Source organism: Amblyomma maculatum, chromosome 3 (genome assembly GCF_055883805.1).
Source record: "Amblyomma maculatum isolate TAMU_Amacu chromosome 3, ASM5588380v1, whole genome shotgun sequence".
NCBI classification, from domain to species: Eukaryota; Metazoa; Arthropoda; class Arachnida; order Ixodida; family Ixodidae; genus Amblyomma; species Amblyomma maculatum.
In genome coordinates this window covers 170,643,856-170,664,359 of record NC_139346.1, presented here as the reverse complement: position 1 = coordinate 170,664,359, position 20,504 = coordinate 170,643,856, and the positions used below count along the sequence as shown (strand labels likewise).

The 20,504-nt window shown below is 45.1% G+C and overlaps 1 protein-coding gene, 1 long non-coding RNA gene and 1 pseudogene across 3 annotated transcripts in view; 1 reads left to right on the top strand and 2 right to left on the bottom strand.

The window, feature by feature from the left end:
• LOC146196886 (uncharacterized) overlaps positions 1-20,504 on the top strand; it is a 111,990-nt gene that overhangs the window by 65,515 nt on the left and 25,971 nt on the right. The gene's annotated exons all lie outside the window — the stretch shown is intronic.
• LOC146196889 (glutathione S-transferase-like) lies at positions 1,810-4,230 on the bottom strand (annotated as a pseudogene). The gene is made up of 2 exons (XR_014706148.1): positions 3,982-4,230; positions 1,810-2,249 (listed from the first exon to the last, which is right to left on the bottom strand). The product of XR_014706148.1 is annotated as a glutathione S-transferase-like (transcript).
• Positions 15,165-19,213, bottom strand: LOC146196888 (glutathione S-transferase Mu 1-like). The gene is made up of 3 exons (XM_084598592.1): positions 19,137-19,213; positions 18,234-18,501; positions 15,165-15,609 (listed from the first exon to the last, which is right to left on the bottom strand). The coding sequence occupies exon 3, from the start codon at positions 15,579-15,581 to the stop codon at positions 15,198-15,200; it is 384 nt and encodes a 127-aa protein (XP_084454718.1). The 5' UTR covers positions 15,582-15,609; positions 18,234-18,501; positions 19,137-19,213; the 3' UTR covers positions 15,165-15,197.

Below are 20,504 nucleotides of genomic sequence, written 5' to 3'. Positions count from 1 at the left end.
CCGTACTCCATGTCTTCACAGGGGATGTGGTGGAATAGCAGTATTATATATCGTATGCATTACGCCTTGGGTATGCTTGCTCCTATAGTTACGCGTAGTGCTTCGTTGATAGTGTCTAAGTCCTCTATAAGAAGTGACAGGCTTCGTTGCTGTTGACCGTGTGATAAAACGCCGCGGGTAAGGCCAAAAGAAAGCTGAAAAAGATAAATAGTACTTAGTTGATTTTTTTCGGAGCATTAGGGGCAGCCTGCGTGCTTAACCATCATAGCACGGGCGGTTAAATTCACCAGTCAACGGCAAAGTTAAGCTCAATATTGGCTTCGCGCTTCTATATAGTCTACCCATTTCAGCCTTAAACCGCTCATTCTCAACGGATGCCAGCACAAGTTCGCGATCCTCGAAGAGGCGGGCAAACCTGTAACATTGGTATTTTTTTAATTAAGAAGGAAAAGGCGAAATAACTCTTCTTATTGTTTCGAAAAACAAAAATAAAACACTGCATAAGTGAGATTGAAGTATTTGGTAGGAGGCAATTAACTGTGGTGTCATGCATCAGGCAGGACACGAGTTCCACACAGAGCAGACATGTGATATCTCTACAGCTGATGTGTTTCGAGAGTGGATAGATGGATGGATGGACTGTTGGATGGATGGACGGACGGACGGACGGACGGACGGACGGACGGACGGACGGACGGACGGACGGACGGACGGACGGACGGACGGACGGATTGATTGATTGATTGATTGATTAATTGATGGATGGATGGATGGACTGTTGGATGGATGGACGGACGGACGGATTGATTGATTGATTGATTGGTTGATTGATGGATGGATGGATGGATGGATGGATGGATGGATGGATGGATGGATGGATGGATGGATGGATGGATGGATGGATGGATGGATGGATGGATGGATGGATGGATGGATGGATGGATGGATGGATTTATTGAAAGGAAAGGCAGAGAGGTTGGCCGGAATGATTAAAATCTGGCCTGCTACTCTGCACTGGGGAAGGGCAAGGGGAGAAGAAAATCATGATGGGTGACGATGCGGGAGAAGGCATAGGAAAAATATACAAACGCGACTGTTTGCTTTACAAGCGTGAATCGAGTCCGGTGGCGCACAAAAAAAAAAAAAAAAAAAAAAAAAAAAACATGACAAAGAGCCCCCACTGCCTGGACACCCTTCCCCTTGTCCTGCCAAGCACCCAGCAAGTGGCGGTGGCACGACCGTGGGCCAAATATGACCACAGGCGATGCTTCTCGTGGTTGCTCTGTCGCAAAGGAAGCAGCTCTGGCAGAAGCAGCGTTTGAAGCCATGTTGAGGTTTTAAACTCTATCATTGTATGCAACTTGTTTCTGAAAAAAAGACAAAGCGGCTGATTACCGGTGATCGCTTCCAGGAAAAGGCAAATTGAATTACCCGAAATTCTGCCATTTCAAAAATTAATAAATACACACTTACAGAAAAATGTATTTAATTAGAAATAATTTGTTCCTTGTAACAACTCTGCTTTAAAACGACATGCACATTTTCGCTTGGTTTCAGTGTCTCCTGGCCGCCTATTTTCAATATTTAGGATTTTGCAAGAGAAAGGGGCAGGGAAACACGGCGTTTTTTCTTCGCATGTACTCTTGATGTTCGTTACTGAGTGATACGGGAGCTTCAACACATTCAAGAGTACAATATATAACTATGATTTGCACAAGCGCCGACAGCCGGTTGACTCCGTTATAGTCTTGTATGAAACCCTAATTTTATCAATGACAGCTCCAGAGTTTCGAAACAGCAGAATGCCAGCATACTTTTTTATTTCCAGCAGTGATTCGTCTGAATATTCCTAGGACGACTTATGACCCCACGGCCTATGAGGGCCAAGGATGGGCCACTTCTTGTACTTATCCGAGGCAAAGTACTCCTTGATGTTGGGCAGTTCTTCGAATCTCTCCAGGTACCGGACGATGTTCGGCCATCGCTGGACGGCCTCCGGCTTGAACTCGCGGTGCCAGTCGAGCCCTTCGTAGAGCAGGAAGTCGACGTACGTCATCCTGTCACCCATAACCCACTTGCGGTCAGCCAGGAACTCGTCCCAGGGGCCGAGAAACTCTTCCAGCTTTTCAGCATAGGACTCTAGGCTGTAGTTCAATTTGGCGGCGGGGGCCCCGGAGTAGGGCAGCATAAGGTAAAAGTCCCTCACCTGCTGTTCTAGCATTTCCAGTTCGATGGTCTCTTCCTCGCTCCTGCATGTCGATTAAGGACACAAAGGGAAGTCACCAATGAAATTTGTTAAGAAGGACGATATTTCTGGCGATCTAGATTGAAAGCACATAGTAATAGAATGCAACTGCAAACACACACACACACACACACACACACACACACACACACACACACACACACACACACACACACACACACACACACACACACACACACACACACACACACACACACACACACACACACACACACACACACACACACACACACACACACACACACACACACACACACACACACACACACACACACACACACACACACACACACACACACACACACACACACGCACGCACGCACGCACGCACGCACGCACGCACGCACACACACACACACACACACACACACACACACACACACACACACACACACACACACACACACACACACACACACACACACACACACACACACACACACACACACACACACACACACACACACACACACACACACACACACACACACACACACACACACACACACACACACACACACACACACACACACACACACACACACACACACACACACACACGCACGCACTGCAGTTCTTTCCTCCCAAGGTCACAACCATCCTATTGCTAGGAAGGACTCAGGAATAATATTTCGCATTGCTGTCTAGGTCTCAATAAAGCGCATTGAAAAACCAATTGCCAATACTGCTCGAAAAGTCTCGCTATGCCTGCCCCAGGTGACACTATCCAGTGTGTGCAGCTGACGTAGTTTTGTGAAACTGGAGGGCGCCTCTATTAGAAAGGCCGCTTGTTTACGATTGTAAAAAAGCTTGAAAAATTGTTTACAGGCTAAACTTAGAACACTGCATGTTTTCCTGCCTTGTTGCAATACAGTCACCTCACTTTTCACACCCTCCTCTCCCAACCTGCGGGCTTGGTTAGCCTCTGACCAGCTGAAGGACCAGTTGGCCTTAGTGACTATGGCCCAGGGCATTTTCGACGCTTAATAGTGCTTTGAATAAAGTTGTTTCCTCCTTCTCCTCCTCATCCTCCTCCTTCTCCCGTGAACACCTGCACTCGAACAGCATTTTAGATGTGCTGACAGTTGTCAAATACATATTTGGACAAGAAGTTGGCTGGTTCAGCCATCCCTTGGACTCTCTCTACAAATATAATCAAATTTATATTGTCACACGATTCCCCTTCTAATAAACCTAGAAAAGGCAGGCAAGTGCCAAAAGGCAAAGTTCTTGGCAGCTGCTCTTGAAATGCGTTTGCTGTTTGTGAAGCCTGTTTGCGGCATTGTACTGTTCAAGAAAACTTTTCTTGAGATTTCCGAACTAACATTTCGTTTCCATCGTTTAATTTCTTCACACTTATATTGCCATTAAATGTTCCTTTAAAAACTATGTGACTTCACCAGCATCAGTCTGTGGAAGGGCAGAAAAAGAAAACACCGGCGATTGTAGTGCCAGAAGAATTACCTGCTTTTTAACGTTGTAGTATTATCACATTGAGCAACTATTCATGCAGAGGCGCGTGATTTCTGGTACAGATGTAGCATATTGGAGTCCTTATAGGCAGTTTAGTTTACCTCTGATGCCCCGCCGCGGTAGCTCTTCCTACAGAATGGTCAATTAGTGGACATTTCGGAAACCGCAGAATTTTGAGCCGTCGAAAATTCTATGTGACCGTGATGGCCTAGCATCGATGTAAAGGCAAGTAATGTACTCACCTGGCGGCCAAGTCGTACTTCCTTCCAAGGTACCTAAGAATGGCCAGACTCTGAGTAATCTTGACTTCACCGTCAACATAGTACGGTAGATTGGGGTACTTAAGTCCCAGACTAAACTTCTCTTTGCGCCACTCTTCCCAAATGTCGGGCACACCGCTTATCTTCAAACTCGACGTCCTTGAAGACGAGCAGATTGCGAATGGGCTGACCCAAGGACCTGGTGTTCCAGTACCCGAGCACAGGTGGCATCTGCGTGTGCCACAGCAGGCAACGATGTGCAATACAGAATAGTGTCAAAAGGTTATACGGCGAAGAATGGCGATACGTTAACACTGGAGCGGTCACCTACACACACTAATTAAATATTTTTCACCACCACCACAGTGGTCTGAGCATCTGCCTTGTATGCAGGGGGTGCCGGGTTCGACCCTCAGAGCTTTCTTTTTCCTGGCGCGAAGCTCTCCTTCACAGGAGTGAAATGCTCTGGTATATGGGTCTTTAGGCCCCACCTTCTACAGACCAAATACTTTCGGCGTCGCTTAATTTGGTTAACATGGCCTTGAGACTTTAAGTGGACACAGAAAACAGACTGATGTTGGCCTCGTGTCTACAGACTGTAACGATTAGGAAACCACTGCAGCCGCAAAAGGGATTAATGATAAGTTAAATAAGACAAAATTAAAAGGAAAAGTTCTGTTTCCAGGAGTTATTGACACGAGTTTCTTTTTTCTTTTTTTCTTGCGGATCAGAGAGGTCACAATGGCGGCAGGCAGTCCTTCGCGGTTTGATGTCACTCTCATGTGGCAATTGAGGATAAGTCTTAAAATTATTTTTTTTTCTCACAAGAGGTTTTATGTCTTTGCTGCAGGATAAACGTTATGTTCGAGAAAAAATTCCTCGTAACAATATGTATATATATATATATATATATGTATATATATATATATATATATATATATATATATATATATATATATATATATATATATATATATATATATATATGTATATATATATATATATATATATATATATATATATATATATATATATATATATATATATATATATATTTTTTTTTTTTTTTCTGCGAACCATAAATGAAAAAAAACTGTCCTCATGCAGTGTTCGGTTCGGATTAAAATTAGTCTGTTTAGGTCATCCTTAGCCGACGCAATTGCTACCGAACAGCATTGACTGGATCTAGAGTAACTTCATAGAGCGGCAGAGCCTTAAAACTTCTTCACCTTGTACGTACAATGTTATTTACCATTGTTTTCTTATTGACCTTTGCCGGCTCGTAATGAAGAAACCTGAGACTATATGTAAATGCTTCCAGAAGAGGCGCTTATTCGTATTTTGCATGAGAACCATCTGTAGAGATTTAAAAAAAAAAAAAAAAAAACGAGTGTGGAGGTTACGGTAACGTCGCATCTTGGTAATGCAGATGTTCCACTTGCCCCTTCCGTACCCTTGCAGAATGTATGCGCATGAACTAAAAACAAAAGTGTTCCGAACAGCGGGAGCACGAAGTCATGAGTTCATCTTCTGCAGCTAAGCTGGTGCAGTACGTTCCAGTGCGCGGATGTGTTTAAGCAGCTTTTCTTTCCGGCTTCTAAAGCTGAATAGAACAAAAAGGGGATAGCGTGGATGCTACTAGCTTGCTCACCTTTAAGCCCGTACGAGCTTCTTCTTTGCAGTGAACTTCCACTAAACGACTACAAAAACCCAGCAAGAACTGCCTTTTATTGAATCGTTCTTGTCGTCCCATTGTGGTTCAGATAACGGGACAAACATATCTACTTTTAGCCGCCGATAGGCCATACACCCTTCAAATTTCTCTATTCACCGAATCACAAGGGCCTTTCGAAACGGCTAGTTTGCCCAGCGTTGAGCTTTGGATATCTTTCAGGTAAGGATGCGCTCGTGCACACGACGTTCGTTCGCTATCGTTTCGACCTTGTTGACTCTCCGAGCCAAAAGGCCACTTTGCGCATTTGTATTGAACGCCACCCTTCATTTGGGTTTTTCTCCAGTTGATTCTATTAGATTGGTTATTTCTAGCAAATGTTAGATGAGGCAGCCACTGAGCTGTACTCATCATCGCCATTATATTTAGCAAAATAAAAATTTTATCACTTCACTAGTTATTCAACGAGAAAAATGCTCATATAAGTCTGAGCCATGAATAACTTGTGAAGAGGGAAGAAAGCATAGTTTAAAGTCCCTTGATAAAACGAAAGTAGCGACTTTCTGTGAACTTTGCCGCCGCTCCGCTCCCCCTCGCAGATCCTTCTCTCTCAACTCTCCCATCGGCGCTCTTCTCAACGGTGATTGGCTCCGCGGGCCGTCGCCGGGAAAAGCGCGCGAAAAGTTCGCTCTTTTTGTGTTTTCATTTTTAGACGGCGCCATTTTTTAGGAAGCCGCTGTTTGTAGGAGCGAGCTCCCTAGCATTCCGTGCTTGCACTTCGCGCTGTTTTAATGCAGCTCTATACCGAGCTGCTGCATATTTATTTGCACAAGCTGTCGTGAAGACGGCTTCATTCTTTTCGCAATTCCGAGCGGAAAGAAGGCCACCATTCGAATAAAAAAGTGGTTCAACAACATCGGCCGCAAGCACTTCACCCCGACAAAGACTAGTCCCCTCTGCTGCCTCTGCGACGTATTGTGCATTTGTTCCAAGCCACATGAAACTGCTTGCAAGCGCATCACAAAGCTGATAATCTCACTTAATTCACTGATCATTTTGCGCCGTTATGCGCGTTATTGTTTTGACTTCATGGTCCCGCTCAACGTGCAATATAATAGCGACAGCTGATGCATACAATGCGCATACAATAGCCACTTTAATTTCTGAACTAAAGGTCTCGCTTTTCAGCGCTAACGCGTGCAATGAGGAAGATTGTTAATTCATTAATAGGTTTATGTCGCAGGAACGTGTAGAGGACTCTTTCGCAGAACTTGTCCACAGAGTGTATATATATCCGCACATGAAAATTTTGTCTCTTTAGACCCTCGAAATTAGACCTCGTCCTGATCTGGCGAAAACTGATGTTCAACCTAATTTGAATATTTACTGGTTACGTCCAAATTTCGGTGGGCCTCCCTCAGAATTTAGCCCCAGAAACCCCTTAAATTTGATCACTTCAAGAGGTGGCAAAGTTAATGACCAACCTCATTTGCGTAGTGCGAATTAAGGGATTACCTCCAAACCTAGGTGGGCCATTGCCAAAATTTAGCTCTCTGGACCCCCGAAGTTTGACGTCGTCCGATCTGACCAAAATTGGTCTAACCTAATTTGCGTATGGCGAACTGAGTGGTGGCCTCCAAACCTAGGTGGCCTATTCCCAAAATTTAGCTCTCTGGACCCCCGAAATTTGTCCTTGCCCGAATTTGACCAATATTGGTGTCCGACCTATTTGAGTATGGGAAATTCAGTGGTAATCTACCAATCTAGGAGGGCCACCCCCGAAATGTGGCCCTCTGAATCCCCAAAATTTGTCCGAGTCTTACCGGAAATTGGTGTCTATAACCTAATTTGCGTATGGCCAACTCAGTCTTGACTTCCAAATTTAGGTGGGCCTCCTTAATTATTTGCCTAGTTAGCGGGCGTCATGTCCATTTTCGTAGCGTAGAGTAGCCGTCGGCCTTGGACCCGAGAGGTCTAGTGTGTACAAAGAAAACAATGCTGCTTGGTCTTGAGTTGACATAGGAGTATTTTGTACGTGCGCACCCTGTCGCAGTTATCAACATAAGGCCTGTACTTCTTCCACATTTTGCCACTAAAGTGTTGAAAGCGTTGTGGGTCACGTTTCTTTGACAAGGTGAGGTATCGGTGGTCGACAGGGCCAAATTTTGGGGTACGGACGACGGGAAATCGGTGCCCTGATCTTGGCTCTCGGTTTCGGCTCGACGTCAATTCAAGGCTGCCGACAGCAGAAGCTAGATTCGTTTCATTCTTAACAGAAAAAAGTTGATATTCGATCGTTTTCAAGCACCCGCGAAAATTTTTAACTACGAAAACAACTAAGCAGCTGCATGTGCACTGCGCGGTACCAAACTCAGTCTAAACCTTATTGAAAAATTTTAGGATGACCATCAAAGCATTTGTTACAGCCTCTTGCTAGCAACCATCGCATTAATGAAAGTCCGCTCGTTAAGAACTGCATAAACTTTACTTCCGCTAAAATTAGTTTGAGGTGAAAATACATTTAACTCAGCATCGGTATGCTGAGAATATTCAGGAATGTTCGAATATATAGTAAATATTATGCTTAATATGTTATGACGGGTTGAGACACACGGTAATGAAAATTTAAAGGAATGTGAGGTGTATGCAGCAAGCGGTTTTTGTTCATGCGGCAAGCGCTCGTAATTTGCACTTTCATTGCGCGTACGAGACGCTAATTTATGTGGCTCGCGGTACAGTCAAGCAAGTCGCATGTCTTATTCGTGTCTTTATTCGATTACAGAGCGTGGAAAAAACGCAAACTTAAGAGCGCGCGCGCGTGCCAGCCAATTTCCCGGACGGCGAAGGAGCGCTGCCCAAAAAAGCGTGCCGTGTGCAGCGCGCGCAGGCGGCGGGCGAGGATATTCGAGGAGGAAAATGCCAGAGTGGATTCAAATTATCGAGGGACTTTAGCATAGTTGGGGTTTTAGCATAGTTTAAAGTCCCTTGATAATTTGAAAGTAGCGACACTCTCCTCCGCGCCACGCTTTCCTCCTCGATTCTCCTCGCGCGGCGGCGGCGAGCGCTGCGCACGACACGCTTTTTCTCCTTGACGCTCGCCGGCCGGCTGCAGCAGTGAGTGATGCGCGAGCTTTTGGGCCAGGTCTGTGCTCCAGGAGTGCACAAAATTTTTGAAAAAATTGCGAGAAAAGCATTAGAATGCCGAAAGTAAACTTCATGAATTGATTGGTTTCTTCTTAGAACTGTTTGAATGGGGAATACTGATAAACAAAGCTTTCAGGCGAGTTCTGTGCTACAGACACTTTTTAAGTCACATATTAAGGTTTTACTTTTTGCAGCTAATCTAGTACTGCCTCTGACTTTGTGTTTGTTTTTTTTTAGAGCGTAAAATCTGTCACCGCGGTAAAACTTCGGAAAACGATCCAGGCTGGTGCTTTGAACTTCAAGATCAGAGAAGGCCAAAGCAGGACCTAGTCTATTTCGCTACTGTCAAGCTATCTCTCTAAGCATAGTATATGTCATGTGATCAACCATGAGATTGGATTATTGGTAATTGTACATGTATTTTGATCAATTACTGGGCCAAATTAATTGATATGTAGTAAATTGCAATTAAAATCTAAATTTTAGCAGCAACATCGAACCGTATACCGTTGGAAAGCTTGCCCAGTGTAATGGCACTGTGCTAGTTAGCGATCCGCGATAATCTGCGTTAATTAGTTAATTTTGTATAAAACCAAATTTTGAGCTGTTCCTTGCCGCTTCGAGGCAAGGAACAGGTTTGCCACGGCAGTGAGTACGCGGCCACTCACTGACTTCAAGTGTGGTTAAAAGACAGCAGGGTACACTGGGAGAAGTGGTGGACCCTATTGCCGACACACTGAAGTTCCAGGGCAAGCATGCTGTGGCCTCGTGCGCTATGTAACAGAGCTGGATTTCATTGAGCGCAACAATCAAATAAAAAAATTACAGGGTGCACATAGGTCTTCACCGTGCGGAAATGAGAAAGCATATAACTGCCAATTCATTAACTATCGCTATCCTATCTATCACTACATCTGCTAATGCCAGAGACCTATCGTAACTGTCACTATCTGCAACGAACACTATCACCTCACTATCCGGGCCTATTACTATCATTTACTATTATTATCCGTAACAGTCACCATCATTACCTATCACTATTCATAACCATCACTATTTAATCTGATGCCGTCCCATGACCCATTGATATACTTCAATTTTCATTGACTTACGTTGTCTGTCATATCTCTAATATAATATCTGACGAGACAACTATACATTGACTTTTAATTCTTATACTTTCTTGTTTTCTCATAAATTCAGGTGGGAAAAGAGCAAGCCATAGAAATAACTGACTACTATCAGCGCGAGGTTCATGTCTCTGTCGAGGAGGCTTCCTTTACTTCAAGACAGGTCGGTGAGAAAAAATTGATTCAACTGCGTTGGGCCTGTTTTTTTTTTTTTCGAGTTCGTGTAATATTGGCGGCTCAAACTGGTCTTCAGTGAAATGCAGCTAGAACATAGAGCGATGAGTTAATCACTCAGCATAGGTGAAAAAAAAATCTTGCGTACAATTGAAATGAGTAATATGTTACAGTGGTAAGAATTGTTGCTCGCAAAATGTTCCCCTATTTACATCATAACTATAATCATTATTGATTGTTTAAGTTTCGTAAATGCAGAAAATTGATGCAATGATTCCGGCTGATTTGAAATCGATGGGAAAACTTTTCTCGCACTAAATGAATACGCGGAATCGCGCTTTTAGAGCTCCAGCTTTCAAAGCGAAGGTAACCTGCCAACGCCTAGTAGTCATGGTCAAAGTGAAGCGTGTGTGATCATGTGAACACCTCCTGTACATTGTCCGTATCCCTGATAAAACGGACGTATACTTTTTAATCCACGCGTCCGTCGAGGCATGGCAAGACACATTCAAGAATTGAAAAAAAAAAAAACCTGCCGTACGACCTAACTAGTGCAGATTACCCGCAGTACCTCGGGTTTACTTGCCAAAGAGTTTTTCAGGGCCAGCATTCATTGCTCCCGAGTAACCGACGCACACTACTAGTACAAGCTGGAAAGGCTAGCTCCTCTACAAGCCCGAATTTTGATTTTTAGTGAAGGAGTCCAGGGATCCTAGCATAATTGCGACAAATGCAATCGAGAGACTAATTTTCCAGTTATCTCTGACAGCAAAAAGCAGATTATAGCGCCCTATTTCTGACTGTACAGAAGTCGAAGCGTGGTAAATGATGGAGCCTTGGAGCCTTGCAGAATATTCAGCATGCTGCAGAGGACAATCTTATTTTTATACAATGAACATGTTGCCGGCGCAAAAATATTAAGGAGCAAGCAGGAATAAAAAACGCAGCGTCAGGTGACGCGTTATTACGGGGAGTGAGAAAGGCACATTTCGTCGCAAACAACATTGTTCTTTCTAGGAATAAACGTCTTTCGACTAATCTTGTGAATCAATTGACTCGTGCGCAAGCCGTCACGCTTGCCTTGAGATATCATGATTACCGCATAACCATCTTCAGGCCGCTTGCTGCAGTTGTACGCGCAGCAGCACGGCATAGAGCTTGCACGCTGCAATAAAAGCACAGCGCGCAATATTCGCTCGCCGAGACTAGGAGAAAAATGGCGCGAAGGAAAAAGAAAACACAAGGAAAACGCCGGACGCGCGTTGGTTTCCAAGGGCAACGGCAGGGAGACCAATCGTCGCTCAGGAAATCGGGCGGAGAGCCGGCCTTCAGCGAAGGGGCGCGCAAGGGGCGAGGAGGAGGCGAGGAGGTAGCGCGGCGGCGGCAAAGTTCAATCGTTGGCGTAACTTTCAAAGTATCAAGGGGTTTTAGCATAGTTCAGCATGTTCTGCCATCTGTGTTCGTGTTGTGGAACTATGTGTTCGTGCACTCTTGGGTGTCAAACTTCTTGCAGGTTTTCAGGTTAACGTTAGAGAGGACAACTAATTAACGCGTCGCCTATTTTACTGCTCATAACCAATTGTGAGTAGGAGATGGGACAGTTTAAGCCAGAACAGTCTGTAAAAGTAGCCGAATTATTATTTCAGGTTCGGTTTTAAGGCTGAGCTCTGTGTACGCGAACATTCACGCGAATGCAGCCGGCCGCTCGGATTCGCTCTCTTCGCCCGGAAGTGCTCACGCGATCAGGCAATCGGACTCTCACTGGCCATTTCCGGTTTGTCACGCAGCTTCTCCCCAGAGTTGTGTGTTCGCCTCAACAAGCGCGTCGTATCGCCGCTGCTGCCACACCGCTGCCGTATAGACAGTTGATATTGGTTTTGTGGTATCCGCATAATTGAAATAAAAGGAATGACATGCTTGCCGGTAGCGGGTGGCTCATAATTTGGAGCGGGATACCAGTGATACGATATATGCGGGATACGATATATGCAAGTGGAGGCGGTACGGGCACTGTTTCTGCACGCACTATCACTGCACTCGCGTCGTATAAGGACATCACTCGCGACGCATATGCTCACTTGCATAGTTTGCTCACTTGCAATCTCTATCAAGGCACAGTTTACGGGTATGTGTACTGAGTCGGAGTGTGGTGGCGCAAGACGACAGCATAATCTGTTTCTGCCAACGCAAGCGCGCCTTTTGGTCATCGCCGTCATACGGAAAATATTTATTTTGCACTGGCTAACAGGAAAGCTCCATAAACTTTTCAAAGGAAGAACTGCGATCAGGTAATGGGGGTGTATACGAAGTCACGGATTGGCGCAGACATCGAAACCGATGTGCACGTCACTGTCGCCTTCGCTTGCTAAGGTTACCCACTCAGCGACGCAGCGATCGCCTTCGCTGCGCTGCCTGGTCGCTTTGTTCTTCGCGCGCATGGAGCTCACTCATTAAACAAACATCTTGGTCTTCCTGGTATATACGTCGCAACTAGCTGGCTACTGAGACCGGCTACAGTGGGTCACTGCTGGAATTTATTTAAGTATGATATATATGTCGCAACTAGCTGGCTACTGAGACCGGCTACAGTGGGTCACTGCTGGAACTTATTTAAATATTGTGCTGGAGCTATAAACGCGCTGAGACAGCGGTATCATTGGAACTTATTACGTGAGTATTCAGATAAACATCCGTGAATTCCGGTATGCAGTTGCATATCGGGATGCTTCATCAACATCATCATCAGCTACACTATCCGGAATGGAAGAAACAAGGTAGGAAAAGAAGGTATACAAGTACTTATACATGTAAAGCATAAATACAAACTGGACAAACAGAACCCGAAAAAATACAGACGATTGATGGGACACAGCAAAATACTAACGTGGAAAGGGAGGTAAACGAGACAGAAAGACAGTTGTGGGAGGCAAGAATGCAAGAAATATCGGAGCTGAGTGTGTATAGAAATAATAATAAATAATAAGCGTTAAAATAATATTTCTATGCAAAGCACGCGCACACAGGTAGCGAGTCTACACAGACGGCTCAGTATACCCAATCAGTACTGCGGACTTCGGGTTCATTTGAAAAAAAAAAAATTTATTCCTGGAATAAAGAAAACAGTAACAATAGTAGATACATTTCAAACTTCTCGACAGGTGCAAAATTTACTGCTCCTCATGGTGTCGTTTAGTGTATCAGTCAAAAGGCCTCTAGCCGGGGCTTATTTTCACTGAATTGTAAAGAGCCTCCCGAGGCTTACAAGCCGCTTTTTGTCGTGAATTCCATAAATATCAGATCATAGTAATCAGAGAGCCACGTGATTCTTTCTGCCAATAACGAAGGACTTTATATCTGTCAATGGGTACCAGGCCACACATACATCCCAGGCAATCACCACAATGACGTAATCGCGCGACCCCGCCCCCAACAACGACGGTTGCTTCATAGAGAAACACACGTATGTTTCTCTGTGACTCAACCTTCTCGTAAGTATGTTTCTCTAAGTAAGTATGTATGTATGAGAAACATACTTAGTTACGTACATAATTACGTAAGTACGTTTCTCTATGACGGAACCTGCTTGCTGCAACCACGGAGAAACATACGTAATTATGTTTCTCTATGGTTGCGTGTCGATCCCATAATGCGGCGAGCAGACTTCTAGCACTTACGCGTGTGGTCATGCTTGCCACACGTGTGGCTTGTAATATGGCCATATATGGTCACGCTTGCCTGGAATTCCGGCAAGTTTTGAAACCCACATCTTAAATCCCAGGACTCATGACATGTAGCTTTGACTTCAACGCATTATATACCGTGACCTAAAGTCACTTTGCTCTGACGCCTGGGGCATGGTTTCGCATTCGCGAAGCATTCTGTTATCGCTATAATGTATAGTCCCACATAAGCTATGTACTAGGGCTGCGAGACCATAGCATACATTAATTGATTTCTGTGCCGAACAGCAGTTTGTATGGCGTGGGCTTGTGCATCTTGATGCACATCGGCTGACGGAGGTGAATATTCTCGGGTGGTGGCCGCGATGACTATCGGCTGGGAAAGTCTGCCGGGCTCTGCTTCCTTTATTTTATAACATGGTCCTCGCACGTAGGCTATGACTTCACCATAAACTGCTCTCTTGTTAACCTCATTATCCTCTCAGCTTCCTTTATTCTGTGACCTTATATATCCCTTCATCTCTTCCCCGATTGCAAGGCAGCAAGCCAGTTTGCGGCCCCGGTTAACCTAACTTTATTTCCACCTCCTTAATTCCCCTCCCTCCTTACTCCACGAAATTCACCGAGGGCAAGAAAAAAACATGGTACTAATTTATCTTCTATCATCTTTCATCCTCCCGCAAAAAGTTTACTCATTTTACAGACTAGTGCCGCATTCTATCCACGAAAGCTTCACCAGCCAACGGCTGGCTTGGTGTTAACTTTTATGCTGTTTTTTGCCACTTGCTTCCTAGGCGTGCTTGCTCCCTGTACAGGCTTGGCTCACAAAACTGCCGTCTGCCAAACTGAGTGTGCACTCTGCCTGATTCGCTCCGGCGCTGGCGAACCAATGATGGCACTTCGCTGTTCTCGTCATGTGCGCTAGGCGATGTCTTATGTGTAGCTGCTGCGGGCCGGGTGCGATAGCAAGCGTTTCTAAATTGTCTTAAATATTATCAGTGCTCATTAGGCCTTGTGCGCTGCATTAACGCTCCCCGGTATTTCCGTTACACAATTCACCCGTTTGGCAGGCACTTTTCGGAGCGCCTTTTAGGGTCCCTTTTATATTGAAGATATTTCATCCTCTTAAAGGAATTATTTAATATCACACGTATTAGTATACTTTTGAAATGCAACCCCCCCCCCCCCCCCGCTTAATTATTGATCCGAAATATTGTTAACCCTGATCCTATAAATTTCTGTTATACGAGAGTTCAACACTATAGAAAGCCAACTAAAAGACTTAAAGAACCTGGAGTCTTTCATTAATTGAAGCGAAGTTTTGCAGGAACTGCAATATTCAAGAAGAGAGAGAGAGAGAAAAAATGCACTCCATTTTATTTTCAGCAAGAGGTTTGCCTAATTCTTCTCGCGGGGCTTTTTATTTCCCCACGGCCGGTGAGGGCCAAGGATGGGCCACTTTTTGTAGTTGTCCGAGGCAAAGTACTCCTTGATGTTGGGCAGCTCTTCGAATCTTTTCAGGTAACGGACGATGTTCGGCCACCTCTGGACGGCCTCCGGCTTGAACTCGCGGTGCCAGTCGAGCCCTTCGTAGAGCAGAAAGTCGACGTACGCCATCCTGTCGCCCATCACCCATTTCCGGTTGGCCAGTAACCGGTCCCAGGGCCCGAGAAAATCGTCCAGCTCTTTGGCGTAATTTTCTAGGCTGTAGTACAGCTGTGCGAGGGGGGCTGCTGAGTAGAGCAGCATGAGATACATTTCCCGCACCTGCTGCTCCAGCATGTCCAGTTCGATGTTCTCTTCCTCATTTCTGATTGAAAATTAAGGACACACACACAGCATCAAAGAAGCGAAGTATTTATTTAAAGGGGCATGAACCAAAACTCTGTCAGTTTCTTTTCTTTTCGGTAAAAAAATCTATGAACAAAAATTATACATTTAGGGCAGCGAAAGACATAATGCTGACAAATGACACAACAAAATCTTGACAATATGCAATTCAATTTTTTTCCCCTTCGCTTGATTCTATCACGTCAATTTTCCTTTTTGATAATAGACTCTGTGATTACTGCCAGTTTTGAAATGAATTACAGTTATCTTAGCCTCCGGAGATTTGTGGCTTCTTAACTGGGTTTTACGCAAATAGTTTACATGAAAACCAGCCGGTGATGGCGGCAGTTAAATTTTTTTTATTTACACCTTTCAAGGCACAAAAGAACTCTACTTTCTGTGAACACATTGTCTTGGCCGTTAAGTTCAGTCGTTCAGTCGTGTCCGACTCTTCGTGACCCTATGGACCATATCACGCCACGCTTTCTGGTCTCTCACTATCTTCCTAACATCACAATACTTCATCTGCAGTGCCTCGAGGATGCCATCTAACCATCGCGTTCGCTGCCTACCCCTTCTCCGGCGACCCTCAACCTCTCCCAACATCAAATCTTTCTCCAGCGACTCCTCTTTTCTCATCAGATGACCAAAGTAGCTGAGCTTTAACTTTAGCATTTGACCCTCCAATGAGCAGTGAATAGGCCGTTAGAGTACGGCAACTGAAGAATGAGTGCTAGCGAAATGCAACTTATCTTCATCGTAATTTCAGGAAGGACACAGTCTTCTAAAGGTCATCGGAGAAGTTCTGTAGGGTGACTGTGGCGTTTATTCAAAGTGAAACAAAAAGATGGGAAAATATTTGCGCCAGCCGCACGCAATCCTGTTAGCTTAAGCACCTGATCGGCAGCCAGCACAACTAAAAAATATCAGGGATGAAGAAAAGGTAATCAAACAAAGATAGTGGTGACACAAGCAAGAGGTAGCTGAGAGCAATTACATACAACACTGTCAGTGCACGTTAAAGAACCTCAGGTGGTCGAAATTTCCTTAGCCCTCCACTACGACGTCTCTCACAGCCCGAGTCGCTTTGGGACATTAAACCCCACAAACCAATTACATACAACACTATTCAATGCCGCTATGGCCCCGCCGGGGTCGCGCAGTGATTACGGCACTCGACTACTGAGCCCACGGATGCGGGATCGAATCCCGGCCTCCGCGGCCGCTTTTCGGTGGAGGCGAAAAGAAGGCGCCCGTGTGCTCTGAGATGTCAGTGCACGTTAAAGAACCCCAAGTGGTTGGAATTCTCGGAGCCCTCCACTACGGCGTCTCTTATGGCCTGATGTGCTCTGAAAGTTAAACCTCACAAAACCAAACCAAAGCGACTATGGCGCACATATTCCCTTAATTACAAACATAGATTCCGTGCTCAGATGTGCTATATATTGCCCGCAACACTAACAAGCGTTTCCGATAGAACTGTGTACACCTGCATACAATGCGCCTATATTAAATGTACAGAAGCCGCGCTTGCTTTCACTGTCAAAGCTTATTGCGCACTCTGTAGAAGAATGTTACGAGCGCGAGCGATTGTCAGCGCCAGTGATTGTCAACCTGATTGCGATAGATTGTGAAACCTTATAACTGCTGTAAGGCGCAACACCTCTTGGCTTCTTAATGTTTTGTTTGCTGAAAATATTTTTGCTTATTTTACTGCCAGTCAGGGGAGACACATATTTTGTTTTATCAATAATTCAATGCTCTCATCACCCTAGAGTTACCACATAAAGAAATCTGATTCCGTATACAGCTGCTTTTCGAGTTACTGCAGTGTCGCACTTTCGGCCACCGGCAATCTATTACTCAGATTACGGTTCAAGATACTCTTACCCCAGTACATATTGCTGCTTGCACTCACTTTCCCTAAACGGATGACGAGTTGTAACATGTTTACGCACATGGGATACCTCTATTAGGTAGCTAGGTGAAAGGTTTCCTGATGAGCCTTGAAGGTGTTATGTCCTATAGGGTTGGTCTGGCTCTTGATCCCGGGTGGGCGCCAACGGTCCATGAGGTGCGGCGACCTGTCCAACCCACTCTACCATCCGCCTTTGTGAGGTCAGTTCGGAGCTGGAAACCGCGATCTTCCAACCCTCTTTGTCCGTGAGGTTCCAACGAGATTGTGGTCGGAATTCTCGGCAGAGATATAAAACGTGGTAGAAGTTGGCTCTTGGAATATGTTACGTTTTTTTGTAATGTTTATGCTAACATGATTTTACTAGTGAAGATAATACCGAGAACAAAGTTTCTATAGTTTTTTTTTTTTTTCGGGGCACCATGCCAGATTTTCTAGAGAGCAAGTTTCACAATTGTTTCGACAAGATTGTCCCATTGGCCTCACTTTCGAGAAGGATGTAAGGAGCCCAAGAAGTGTCAGCCTCCACAAATGACTTCTTGCACATGGCTGCACTCCACACATTCCTGTGACTCTACCACCACTTTTTATGCCGTGTGGCAAACTCAGCGCCATAAATAAAATAAAATAAATTCACAAATGACTGTGATGAGGCACGCCATAAAACGCAAGTACTGAGATGTACGCACCTCGCTGCCAAGTCGTGTTTCCTTCCCAGGTAGCGGAGAATGGCCAAGCTCTGGGTAATTTTGACCTCGCCGTCGATGTAGTAAGGCAGGTTAGGATACTCCAGCCCCAACGTGAACTTTTACTTGAACCACTCTCCCCAAATGTCGGGCATCGGTCCGACCTTGTACTGCTTGTCCTCGAACTGGACTCCCTTGTAGATGAGCAGGTTGCGGATGGGCTGTCCCAGGGACCGCAGGTTCCAGTAGCCGAGTACCGGCGCCATCAGTGCTGGCTCAAGACAGCGAACAGGAAGTTCAAGCACTTACGTGTAACCGCTTGTTTGATGGTTACACATAACGTCACGTCAGGTCTAATCACGTCAGGTCTAATCACGTCAGGTCTAATCAATTTCATTTTCACTGGGAATTTCATTGGAAGTCGGCGCTGGGGTTCGCGTAAGGATAAGAAAAACAACAGGGTCGAACCTATTACCTCTTACAGGGCTGAATTAACGGCGCCAATTTTAGTTTCCAAGGTGAAGTTAACGAATGTTCACTCGTAAGTCACTCACGGAAAAGGTGTGACTATAAACGCTGCTAACCTTGAGCGTCGGGCTCATTCATTGCTTTCTCCGTGTTGAGAAACGTAAACAGTGAATGGTCAGTTTAGCGTAGCGTTGCTCATTTCGAACTGCTTCACTTATGTACGTACATGCATACCTATAGGAATGGACTTCGTCCTGTTTGCTACCGACGGGTAGTGTGAGCATTCGCAAATCAGTATTCTCCAGTTAAACAGGCGCAGTTTCAGCCAGGAAGTGCTTCAAGGACATTAAGTGCAGCAGAAGCAAGCTTCGAAAGCCTGCCAAAACGAGAAAACATATATTTAGTGTCATTTAGTGTCTACTGTCGAGGTATAAATACCTGACGCAATGTCGCTGTAAGATCTTCGGTGCGCTCTGAAGAGAGATTTCACTGCACAACTGAATTCACTTTGCGAGAGCGGCTTTATATTATCCCTCTCCAGAGGGGAGAGCACGCATTTTTACGACGTCGATATTTCTCTGTAGCTCTTCGGCATTTAGCGCCTTCTCCCCATGCTTATCTTGCACTTGATGACTGTGTAATATAAGCGCTCAGCAAGACGTCTTATCTTAGCGTGAGAAACACGCATGAAACACTGCTTTTATTCCTGCTTTGCTGACTCTGCATGGGTGATAAAAACATTTGCAAGGAATCTAGCTTCTTTTGTAAAAACACTCCTCTGACACACGGGGTCGAGCATTACAGAGGGGAAAGGTGTGACAATCACGCTAGTTCAGGACTCTGGAATAATTTCGACGAACTTGACTTCTTTAACGTGCACTAACATTGGAATTTGCAAGGTGTGCACTCATATTCTGACACCCATCCGGATTATCAGCTTATTGCTGCTCCTTCGTCAAAATTAGCTATTCTGACCTGTCCAACGCACATCAAAGTGATCTGTTGATGTCGAGCACCCTTCATCGGCTTACAATGCTGCCGTGAACGACGAGAGGTATAATTTAGGCTCATTAATCTGGCAAATACTCGCAGATTACGACTCGCAGATTATGACTCACAGCTCATTGGTATCGCTCATGAGAAAATTTAAAATTATACAACAGTTTCATTTTACCTGTACTCACCTATGGGGCTGAAAAAACGTGGAGGCTAACAAGAGGGTTCTACTTCAGTTGAGGACAACGCAGGGAGTTATGGAGCGCAACATGGTAGATGTAACATTAAGAGATAGAAAGCGTGCAGAGTGGGTCAGAGAAATAACTCGAGTAATGATCCATTCTAGAGGAAATCAAGAAGAAGAAATGGACATGGGCAGGACATGTAGTGCGAAGAGAGGACAACCGATGGTCGCTTAGGGTAACAAACTGGATCCCAAGGGAAGGAAAGTGCAGCAGGGGGTGGCAGAAAGTTGGGTGGGTGGGTGAGGTTAAGAAGTTCGCAGGGAGGGTCAAGTGGATGCAGCTAGCACAGGACAGAGCTAATTGGTGAAATATGAAAGCGGCCTTCGTCCTGCAATGGGTCTAGTCCGGCTGATGATGAAGCTGGAGATGGCAGCTTAGCTAGGATCAGTGTAGCCGCGTACCACTACTATCCCATTTTTCGCAGTAATCCGCAGACATACGCATGCCCGTGCAGACCTACTCAAACCTTTAGCGACATATTCAACGTCAAACAGAGCAGTATGGCTACACTCTCGCGCCTGCTTTTGGAGCCCAAAAAGGCAAGCACTAATAGACGGCTGTGTGG

Excerpts from the sequence above, each read along its gene's own strand:
- LOC146196888 (XM_084598592.1), bottom strand. The coding sequence starts at position 15,581 with ATGCTGGAGCAGCAGGTGCGGGAAATGTATCTCATGCTGCTCTACTCA.